This window comes from Phalacrocorax aristotelis, chromosome 6, assembly GCF_949628215.1.
Source record: "Phalacrocorax aristotelis chromosome 6, bGulAri2.1, whole genome shotgun sequence".
NCBI lineage: Eukaryota > Metazoa > Chordata > Aves > Suliformes > Phalacrocoracidae > Phalacrocorax > Phalacrocorax aristotelis.
Window position 1 is genome coordinate 57,421,555 of NC_134281.1, and position 12,231 is coordinate 57,433,785.

The following is a 12,231-nucleotide window of genomic DNA, read 5'->3' on the forward strand; positions in this document are numbered from 1 at the left end:
AGACTGAGTTTTTGGGAGTAGTCTGGGGCCAGGCACATGTGGAAGGCACTGCGCAGCTAGTGCCGGAGGGAAAAACTGCTTCTGACTGGGGAAGAAGGCATCGGCAAGACTAGATTGTGCAGAGCGAGAAGTGGGAGGCTGCGCAGGTGAGAGCTGCTGTTGTTTGCGATTCGGCTTCAGATTTAGGCCCTCGCTCTGGTGACGGTCCCTCCACCACCAAGCCTTGTCCTTGCTCTCCAATACTGGAATGTAAGTACCCTCCCCCTGCCTCACCTCTGAATTTTCAGGTGGCTACAGCCAGCAAAACCGCCCTCTCTGCCTCGCCGTGCAGCTACGCAGGTTAGGGTGGAAGTCCCCGGCTAAGCGACGCGTGCCGTGCAGCTCACCTCCGAGCCGCGGGAAGGACACCAAGAAGCCTGCGGTGTTAAAAAGGAACATTTTATTGCAAGAGATTACAGACCTGGCACTACGGCCAAAGTATTTCCATTACATCGAAATTGCTACCCATGTATCAGGCAACAGCACCTACAGAGCATGGTGGATTGAAATACCTGAAATCATAATGCAGTCAGCTTTTTTAAGTAAGTACGACCCTAAAAAGATTTGTTTTAAAAAACAAACTATAAAAACCATTTTTTAAAATAAGAAACTGGTGTTTAAGTATCCAGACCATTAACTACCATGATAATAAGAGGAGAAGTCTGTTAACCATAGCGCTCAACTGAACAGGCTTCTTTCACAGCCCTTACATTTAGTTAAAAGCAAGTACTTGTTATTCGCTGTTCACTTTCCCACATTTGTTCAGCTAACATTTATCTTCTGCAGGTTTTGAGTCAGGTAGAAGACTTACTGATGTGCAGGATGATCCAGAACCACAACTGGCCCAGGACAAGCATCGGTGTCAAACCAGCCTTGCAGGAACAGATCTCCCTGTCTCAGTCCCGTGGCACTGACCTTCCGAAACTCTGGGTGGATGCACTTTTCTGAGCCCAACTCATCACTCGCGTTCCTCCTGCGATCCACTTACCTCAAAGGCCTTGGCGATTTCCCTGAGCGTGGCTGAAAAGGTAGGACTTTGAACAGGCACACAGCTCAAACGCAAGCCTGGCCCAGGACATAAAGCCCAGCCGCTCCAGTCCCCGCCGTCGGCGCGTTAGGCGCCCGCTCTCCCTCCCCAGCGGCGGGTGCTCGCTATTGCCTGGTCTGCGCCTTTTCTCCCACGGGGAAGAGTCGGCAGCTCATCTCCTGACAGCACGGCTGGGCAAGGTGAGCGCTGAGGAAGCAGAAGTTGGATCTTCGGGCGGAGCTGGACCGCCTCGGCTCGCGGGAGCAGTCCACCTAATACAATTCACACAGTCCTTATAAAGCGGTACATGGTAAACAGGAGTGAACGCCCAGGGATCTTTGTGAGCCAACGTTTGTCATCCCCCTGCCTCCGTCTGCCGCCTCCCACGCACGCGGCCTGAACGCACTACCACGTGGCAGCGGCTACCCACAGGCACCTTAAAATCACCTTTCCAGAGGAAACCTCTTTTCAAGCAATGCAAACAAGAGCTTTTTGGAAATATCTCTGGGGCTAGGGGAGACAGGCGATCACCTTACAAAACATAGGAGCGGTCTTCTACAGTTTCCCAGGCTTCTCTAAGCATTCTGAAAATTCCTGTGTAATTTTCCAGAGGTTACTACTCAAGAGCTTTACCAGAAACTAGGGGAACTCCAGAAGCACGTAAGGCTGCGATAAGGAACCAGTGTCAAGCAAACAAAAACCACTACGCCACTGCAACCTCTAGCCCGAAGCCAAACAGCCACCATGAACAGACTCGCACTCGCGTTTGTATGCGCAGTTCTGGACGTCCAGCTCTTCAGCACAGCTGCCACAGAGCCTCTCGAGCCACACACCTCAAAACATGGGATTCATGTAATAGAGAGACTGATTTAATTCTCTTCTACCAGACTATTTAGAATCTCTGTAACCCTGGAAAGGGGGATTTATATCTCCTTGTAGGTGGTGACAGAGATCTGCATTTCCAGACAGCAGAAACCAAGAAAACTCATAGCCCCACTTGAGGACTAGAGGCTAAAGGAAGCTTAAGGGTACTCTATTATTATTAAAAATAAATCAGTCCGTATCAACCATATATGCAATTAATTTAATAATAAGAGTTCTAGAACTTCTGTATATTTTTCAAACTACCTTCAGGATCTGACGCACGCCGGGCACGCAGCGCCGGCGCACCCACTCAGGGCCTGCCGCTGAAAACAGCGGCTCCTCATCAAAAGAATCTCATTTTGGAAACCGATCAGGCCTAGAGCTCCCTGCCCTTCGAACACAGCCTTGCATTTTACTGGTACATAAAGCAGCTCGCTATTGGGGTTTAAACTGAATTAAGCAGAATGAATTAACTTTTTGCCATTATTGCGAACCTAACAGTTTTTTTTGCTATTGCTAAGTTCTGCACGGTATGGCTTCACCTCACAAGCATTCTCAACAATACTAAACATCATTTGCACTTAATTAATTTTTTCATCTGTTAAACAGCCACAAAATCTGGTGCTCTCACAAGCACCTTTTTTGGTGAGAAGGGTAAACAAGCACTCTATTAAAGCATTAGAAACATTCAGGGTGATTTCATCACTTCCTTCCATTCTGTTTCAACACATTGCTGTAAATCTTCCCTTTTCATAGCTTATTAAAAATCCCACAATCATCCACAAATTTAGAAATCTTAGTCTGCATACACATAATTTGTCCGCATACACATGATTTGTCCGCAATACACTTCACCATCCCAGTTCTCTCTCTCCTAAAATCTCTAAAGTATTTTTTCCTCCAGCCTTTAAATGTACTGATGCAGATTTTTCCAGTTTAAAAAAAAAAAACCAACAAACAAACAGGGCAGTGGTTGGTGGTGAATGGATGATAAATTTTGACAATAAAGCTAAAGTTATCTGCAGCAACATGTGCGGTAAAACACCTGCTGGCACTGATTTTAATGCTAGCCTTGACGGAGCGAGGATGGCCGCGTCTCAGGACCGTGTCCTGCAGAGCTGTGCGTGTTTAGCCCAGCGATTTGATGGGACCGTTAACAAGCCTGGTGTGTTAACTCCGAGCTGGGCGCACAGAGGAAGACTGACGTTTATTCGTGTTTTCAACCAATCAAATGTGATGCGTCTGGGAACAAGTCTGTTTATTGCAAGTAAATGTACTCTTTAAGATCATGAGAAGATTCTAATCCCAAGCAAGACAAATCAATTTCACAAACTTAATTCACACAATGCAAATAAACGCTTCACATTATAGACATTTAGATTTTCTTTAAACCTTTTTATTTAGAGATTTTTCTGGTAAGGAGATATACCATAGGAAAGCAATTTCACTGGCAGTGAGGTATGTATATACTCTACCAAAATACTCCTCTTGTTTTAACTGCTTTTAACTTTATTTACATATAAAGAAAATATCAATGCATATCCTTGGCTTAACTACAGTATCTGTTACCCTATATGAGTAAAATGAAATGTTACTTGCATACAAAATTGATTTGTAGAGGAATCGGATTTGATTTAAACAAAAATCATGTTCTGAAGACAGTTTAAATGAACAAACACAATTCATCATGACCAAGACACCTGCACCATATTTCCATCCTCACAGCACATTTATTTCAGTAATTCTGTAAGTAGGTCCTTAGCATGAGCATAGTGTTACAGTTTTCATACATATAATCACATCCAAAACAAGCTCTAAAATTTAAGTTGTAAACATTCTCTTCATATGTAGAAACATTTCAATCCGTGTTCGAATTTTCTAAAATGATCAATCTTTTAAACAGAATTATAAATGAAAAGTCTACTCTAACCGTGTAGTGAGCAATGCTTATTAGTACATTTCTACAGTGTTAAATAAAATAGTAGAGAGGCAAACTTCTGTAAGCAAGTCAGACTTTAAGTAGGTCATCAGAAAGAAACAAACTTGTTAAAAAAAAAAAAGATGCTTTGTAATAAAGAAAGTTGGATCGAATCTACTATGATACAAAAACATAAGGGTAAATACCATCTTTGTTGACAAGTAGGAGGTAGCATGGATGCACCGCTTTATTGTCAGTGAGAAATGCAACTGAAGTAAAGAATATTTCCTTACCACAAATTTCCAGTATTATGTACATATTTCTCTTAGAAATTTGTTTAAACAAGTTTCCCTCCACTTTTTAGTACAAAAAGCCTCATGTGATTTAAAAAAAACACTTAACACACCTAGATAGAATAGTACTAATTGCCCTAGTTGAATGAAACAGTCTCTTGAACTATGAAGTACATGATATTTAATGCCCTAAGTTGAGTAAATTGTATTAGCAGTTCTTGGTATTATACAAAACACTACATACATACAAACAAAATATAATAATATCTTATTTTACTATGTAATTCTTTTTGGAATAAACAGAGCCTTGATTTGGGTAACACTGAAGAGAACACGGTTTCTTTGTTTTATTAAAATCTGTCTTTTAAGTACCCATGTGCAACAATTTAAAAATGGCTGCCATACATGTAATGGTCTTGTATCGATAGTGAACACAGTAACTGACAAAAACATAATAAACCTTAAAAACACATCTTCCACCCTATATAAAATATAAAGACTACTTACTGTAACTGTTAAGTATTCAATTTATTTTGATGTTACTGTAATCCACTTCCTCTATTTTTCTGTCTTTAGCATTTATAAACATAATTTAGTGTAGCAATTTATTTTAAAAAATGACAAAGTATTTCAAATTTACATCCAATTAAAATTTAAACTGTTTCCTTGTTCTATGATGCTGCTTCTGCCATCAGTAAAGAAAATGAAGTTTCAGTAATTGAAGCAGGCTTTTTAAGTAGTGATGTGACTTCAACCATGCCAGCTCCAGTCCGTGGAAGATTTGCGTTGACAATGTGTCGCTGCAAGTGCTTTATCCAGTCTTCTTGAACAGACAAAGGTCCTCGAAAGACCAGACCACAAAACCTATGCAAATATTAGAATTATTCCATCAAGATATATCTAGCTCTACTGAAAAGTTATAAAGACATTAAGTGGAAAGTCTTAATTTTCTTGAAGTTTGTTTCTATGTATTTTAACTGAAAACCTTCATGATTGAGTTCATTTGTAGTAACTGTGAGCACAAACCCCCCCTGCAGTTTATACAGCTTTCACACATTTTTAACACTAGCCCAGTAACAATCTGTTGTTCTTACATAAGGTTTCTTTTGAAGGACAGAATATTACTCGGACATGACCAACAAGACGTTAGCCAGAGAACCAGCTGGCAACCTAATACCCGAGTATGACTGATTCAAGTCCGCTTGTTCAAATTAATGAAAGCAGGTGACCGCTTCCCCCCCTTATTATTCAATTTAATCACAAAAACATTTACAGGATACAATCTTAAATTTTCTTACGACTAAAATTAGCAAGCTCTTAAGAATGTGTTCTTTCAATTAAAATAACCCTATGTACCTGCATCTGAGTATGTAAACTTCATCAGCACTATGAGGTAATGGCAGCATTTTTTTCTTGCTTCCAGATCTTGACCTTGACTTCTTTTGCTTACAGTCTAAAGCTAAGAAGAGAGAAATTTCCATATGTGAAAGTGATACTTCAATGAGCGTTAACCAGAGATATTTAGAAAGCATCCCCTATAGCAGTAGTGAAAAGACATTTACCTCCTTGTTATTCTACATTTAATTATAATGTAAATCCAAAACAATTACAGTGCTCTAAGAAATTTACCGGCAAAACGCATGAAGCTTGCTTTTTTTTAGTTTAGCACAGTGCTTGCTCTTTCAAAGACTAGATAATTGACATTCAGCATTAAACTGTTGTTTTAGTATCAGCAAGCACCTACTAACCTATTGCAGAATTATACAGAAGCAAAGCACCATCGGAAATTCTCTTTCATGCATAAACCGCTGTCAAAATCTTGGAACTTGTTTTGTAGTTCAAGTACCATCATCAGTCCACTCGTGTTCAACCAAGTTACAACTTCACAAAGTGGTAGCTTTCAGCTAATACAATCAAGAATTTATAGTTTGAATAAAACACCTGCCATTTGTTTGCAACATAAAGCAAAAGTTTGTCCTTTTATTCTAAGAATTTCAAATGAAGCTTCCCCCTCACTCCTGTCTGAATTCTAATGCGTCTTACAAAAATTATGAATTAATCCTTGGCAGTGGGAGCTGGTATTAGGACAATGAAGAGGGAAGGCAAGGCCACTGCTTAAATTCGGTCTAAGCGTTTGAAATTATGTATAAAAATAATGTGTGTGAACAGGGAACACATAGCAAATGGGTTCAGTTAGCACTGAGGTCTGTACCTCCCACAAACAGATGTAACAGGAATCTGTAACAAAACCTGGAGATTCTAATAAGCAGGCAAAGTTGGGGGATGAGGGGATTAAACTGAGTTAATATTGTTATGATGAAAACAGCTGATAAAGCTCAAGAAAAAACAAGAAATTTAGGACTGCTTGAACTGAGAAGTATATCTAGCTACACTCTATTCCAAAACACAAGACACCGACACTAGAACTCCACAGAAACCTGAAAGACAGTAACAAGTGGGATTCTCAATACCAAAAAGGCATAACACACTGCTACTGAAGCATCTTAACAGTAAAATTTTAAAAAATTGTTACACTTGTCTAAGTTTTGACTCCTGTAATATAAAACGGAAGAATAAACCTCTTAGTATTCTGAAGCATAAGACATCATCTGGTAAGGCAGAACATACTGATTTAATCACACAGTCTTGATTGCGTCCTTTGTTTTTCTTATGTCCTTCAAATGAGCACCTCTCAAGCTTTTACCCTGTAGCCAAACTCTGGACTTGTAGATACACCAGATATTTCCCAATTCCATCCCCAGATTTAAAGATTCCTACAGTATCTAGAAAAATTAGAATGGATTTTTGCGGTTGGAAGGTACCAGAGAACTAATCAAACAAGTATAAAGCAGATACCAACCTAAAGAGCCTTCCTTCAGACCCCAGGTCAAGCCATCATTAGGAAGATGAGGCTCAACAGCATTTTTTTCTGATAGCAACAATGAAAGCAGTCTGGATATAAAGACAGTAACCCAAGGTGGCGGGGGAGAGGGAGGCAGAAACGGCCAAGATAACTTCTGGAAAAGTGAATAGGCAAGGGGTTCTTAATGCTTTATGCTCTCATCAAAAGCATATTCTTCATATAATTAGGAAGAAAAAATCTAACTATCTTTCAGGCTGTAGGAACTACTAAGTAGCATAAATATTTAACATACCGCAATACCAGTAACAGCATCACCAGAAATGCAGGCTGATAAAATACTGAAACCCAGACACCCATTCTCTGAAGAGAACTATTTGCACGAGGGGCGACTTATCTGAAGCAGTTATTACAGCAAAAGCTTTGCCATTGCCTATTTTGCAGAACATCATGGGAAGGAGGGAAACAGAAGTCAGTATTATTTGAATGCAAACACATCCATGCGTTGCACCTGATGTCAGTTAGTTGATGTCAGTTGATGTGTCAAAAAAAAGGCAGCAGACAGCAGGCTCCTTTTAGAGAAGCCTATCTACATTTGAAACAAGAGCTAGCTTATTTCCTTCATGTTGGCAAACTTAAGACATTCATTCCCATCAAGGAATTTGATTCTACTCACATACATCCCAAGCATTTCGGAGAGATTTCATTTTCTTACTAGACCTGAACTGGTCTTCCACAGAGTTCCGGAAACCTAATGTGCGCGTGTGTGTAATCATCGGAAAAAACCCAAACCCAGCCAAACCCCTCTGAACTACCGTGCAATCAAATAGACAGCAACACAAACTGCCACAATATATCAGGAAAGGTAGTTTCTACTTCCTTGAAAGGTACCTTCTCCAAGAACAATGAGAAAATGAGGAAAACGAAAGAATGGGCATCTTCTCTGAGCCATTTACAACAGAGGCTCTAGACAGAGAAATTACCAAGCAAAGAACAGAAAATATCACAAAAAGACATCAAGAAAAAATATTCAGATCGCTCAATGACTTCTTAAAGTAACTCTGCTAAGATTGGAGGTGAATTTGCCCAAGCAAGAAGCTGTTAAAAAAAGATAGAAAATACTGAGAATACTAAACCTGTGTTCTGCAAGGGGCATTTTTGGTTCCTTTTGTCTGTTGACCTAGTAAACATATCCCTTCACATTTTAGGGGGCACAAAGCAGCACAAGTACATTTTGAAGTTACTTCAATGAAGCAGGGAAGGAAGTGGAGAAAGAGTAACATCTGAGTAAACCCGACCGAAAACCAAAATTTCAACACCTGTTATCAGAGACATGTACCAGTGACTGCTAAATTAATTTTATTTTTGTCTATCCAGAGTAACAAGTTTAAATGAAGTCACATGCACACACTTAAGTACTCTGTTGATACGGCACAAGTACTTGCAAGCATCGAGTCAGTCACGCCATTGCCTCACCCATAAGAAAGCATAGCCACGATCTGACCAAAACTCAGTTATTCTTCTTCCAATGCCTTTACTGTAACAAAGCACGACCTCCTCAAAGTACGTTTTTAGCACTTTCAGGAAGAGACCAGGAATAATTTAGCTCTAGTAAGCTGCACGGAAGTTGCAGCAAATGGCCAGAGAGAGGCAGGAACTATCCACTGTTAATGCCTACTTTGTGGCTGTCATGGCTCCCAGATATCATCCTTCATTCTCCATAAAGGCCCAATGATTTTTGGAAGAAGCCTCCTTCCTTCAAGTTTGGCCACCTCATTCCTCCTAGTTGCTAATACAAAAACTTTTTGTAAATAACCAGTTACATCACTTCATCAAACCTCTGATACAGCATGACAGAGAAACAACCCATTTAGAACAGAAGACAAACTTTGGAGGAATCTCCTTGAGGCACTCAAGTTCAACTTCAGAGCACACTATTTAGAAAAACATATGCTGGGTTAGAAGGCTGTATGTAAAAACCTTCTTTACCTCTGCAACCGCTTATCAAGACAAACTACAAGCAGATGGAGACAGGAGGTTAAGATGAGTGTGCCTAAAACAACACGAAGTAGAAAAGTCACAGTTAGAGGCCCTTCATGCCATGGCATTTGGTCTGAGGTTCCAAGTTAAAGCACAGCTGTGCTCATTTGCATGCTCTCTTCTTGATGTCCCCCAACATGGAACACTTCCCATTTCAGGAAGACTGAAGCTGGGTCTTTATTCAGACTTCATTACTTTTGTCATAGCGTACGTAAACCAACACAAGTTGAATAATTGCACACAAATGGATCTAATTAACCATTTAAAAACACTGCCAATTAAAAAGTAAAAATTAATAATCTTTCTTGTATATTTATTCACAAATTTTTCAAATTCAATCACTTGCTTTCGATCCTCATCATTACTGCACAGTTTTACTGTGCATTAAAAAATCATCCAGTAATTTGCTCCATGAAGGATTTTATAGGATACTAAAAATTAGCTCATTGTGCCAGGTGATCAGTTATAACAGCACATAATAAAGACGCACAAAGCCAGCAGATCTCAGATGTCTGCTGTAGCTGCATATGCTTCCACAGTAAGCTGTCTGAGGCTACAATGTTGACAAAGCAATATTAGAAATTATTTGGAAGCGTAATGGCCACGTGAACTGCTACCTCAGTCATACTGTTGGCTCGAAGGCCAGACTCCTTGCTCAGTATTCTGTTGTTCTCTCCCAGACGTCTGAAAAAGCAGTCTCCATCTACAGAAGCACAGACCAAAGACAGTGGTGATCCCCAGAAGGTGACAGCTGGTAAGAAGAGACTGAGAAAAGAGTCAAAGAGAAGATGTAAAAAGCCAGGGAGCAAGAGAATATCAAGAGCGTTTGGGGAGGAAGAGAGGGCTACAGAGAAGAAAAGGAAGGAAGTTCAATATACAATTGTTCCAAGAAGAGCAAGATGCATTTTGAAGATTTTGCACTGGTCTGTCCAATGTTGTAAAGATAATCAGAAGAAAGAAGCAAGTTCGCCACATTCTCTGAGAAACACTAATGTTCTGCTATTCATCAACACTGGTATAAAAGGAAATCAGTGTCTACTCAAGCGATTAAATCATTGCATTGATCAAAATTGGACTGCATTAAAAAAAATTACATTCCAGTCAGACATCTGAAGACCATCACATAAGCATTAATACAAAAGCAAATAACTATCCAAATGAACCTAGACAGGCATTTGCTATACAGTGGATCCATACTGATTAACTATAGGCACAAATAATAAACACTAATTTTGAACAGCCAACAGCCTAGAAAGTTTCACTTCTAGGATGTTTTGCTTGAGTCCATTCTCAATTTACCATTATGCTTAACTATGTCTACTATACTGCTAAAACTGTCAAGTTGCATTTAAAAAAAAAGTAAGATTTATCTAAATGCGATCAAATTACTGACTCTGAAGAAGCAAGGCAACTGCTAGAAAAGCTACACGATAACAGTCAATATCAAAAACATATGCAGAGAGACCGATAAACTGAGCAGAAGACTAATACGTAAGCTAACATAGCGCTAGGAAAGGTCTCACTTTGGCGAGATGGAGAGATTACTATATTCCTCTTACTGAGCAGTGATGCCTAGGACGCTCCCATAACCATTGCCAAATCGAAGAATTACAGCATTCATGTTTACACACAGTTATTTAATTACAGCAAGAAACAGACAAATATCCAGCCAGCCTGATTTCTTTTTGCCAATTATGTTTACTTTAGAAGATAGAAGAAAGGCTTTGTGAAAACAGAAGGAACCTGTACAAACGTACCCTCATTGCCTCCATACAGGTTCCAGGCTGAAGCCAAACTGAAGACATCACAGAATTGCTCTCAACTGCAACCATTTTCAGCAAGAAAAACTGAGATCTCCCCAAGAACAACACTCACAGCAAAGTTTAAAACTAGTGCGTGCAAGCAAGACCTTGCATTAACATCGTCCTCTTCTCAAAACTTACAATGTAAAGTGGAATATCAAATAGAGCCACTGTTTAAAAGTGTATTTTCTAGTCTACAAGCCTTCCATTGAGCTTGCACGAAAAGTCAACGAACAAAGTTTGCAAACTTCACAGAATTACATCAGTTCTAGTGGTAACGAACAAGTTAATACAAATATCCACTGGTTGCGTAATATTACAGCTAGAACTTAAGCCTCTCCAAGTCATTGGTTTCAGTGAAAGGACTTTATCCACATAGTACAGGCTATTTATCTGGCTCGGCTCCAACTTCTGAGATCAAAAGATATTTTGTTTCTAAAACCTTTTTTTTTTCCTAAGCTTTGTTTCTACCTCATTTTGTTTCTAACCTACTTTTAAACAAACTGCTAGGTCCCAGGATACAGGACTCAGGAGTTTTCTTTCAGTTCTTTTAAAGAAAGTGGCAACTGTTCTGATGAGTATGCTACTACTTCACTAGCAAAATACATTTCTTAAAGAAAATAAACAAAAATCCCTGAAAGCAGCTTAATAAGCTACCTTTACTTTTCCCATTTACCAAAAGGGAAACCGAGGTTCAAGGAGCTTTTCCAGGATCCAGTCTCTGCACTGTCCTGTTTGCCACAGTGCCTCCTCCACTGAATTATTGTTAAGATTTCAATGTGCAATTTAAATATATAGCTATTGAAAAATATTTTACCAGTAGGTATATAAGCAAAGTAACTTACCACAGGGCTAATATCAAAGCACAGTAGTGGTAAATGAAGTCCACTGTCACCATCTTTCTGAGTAAACGTGAAAATTTTCACAATCACTAACTAAAGGCATACACTCCTACACATTGGACATTACTGCACCTGCTGACTTACTTCTAGATCTACTTTGCTATAGCACTAACTTAGTGCCACGTAAGACCTGGCAGCCACAGGCCCAGTTTGTAAAAATATTTCTTTTGGCCTTCTGCAGAGAAAGCCTGAAACTTAGTTTATTTGTAATTAGTTATGCTAAGAATGACATCTGCAGATAAAAAAAAAATATGCATTTTTCCAAAGCATTATGTAAAAGTCTGTGCTGTTGACACAGAAAACTCGATGGCTGCCCTTCTTAACTACTGGACATTCCAGACTTCCTATCTCCAAATCTTCCTCACTATACTCCATGTCTGCTCCCCAATTTGCCGTCAATCACAGAAAGTCCCACTAATGTCAGTAATAATCCAAGTAAATTCAGAAATTGCCTACAGCCAAGCAAACTGCAGGTCTCTGGAAGTG

General features: G+C 39.5%; 1 protein-coding gene across 18 annotated transcripts in view; it reads right to left on the reverse strand.

Annotated features, from left to right (window-relative positions):
• Positions 1–3,171: 3,171 nt before the first annotated feature.
• The window catches only part of ZNF644 (zinc finger protein 644), a 78,215-nt gene continuing 69,155 nt past the window's right edge, over positions 3,172–12,231 (reverse strand). For all 18 annotated transcript variants that reach the window (XM_075098090.1, XM_075098101.1, XM_075098092.1 and 15 more), the window contains 2 exons: positions 5,498–5,600; positions 3,172–5,005 (listed from right to left, as the gene is read on the reverse strand). In XM_075098090.1, the coding sequence (XP_074954191.1) occupies positions 4,813–5,005; positions 5,498–5,600 (296 nt within the window). In that variant the 3' untranslated portion in view covers positions 3,172–4,812. The remainder of the gene's footprint in view (positions 5,006–5,497; positions 5,601–12,231) is intronic.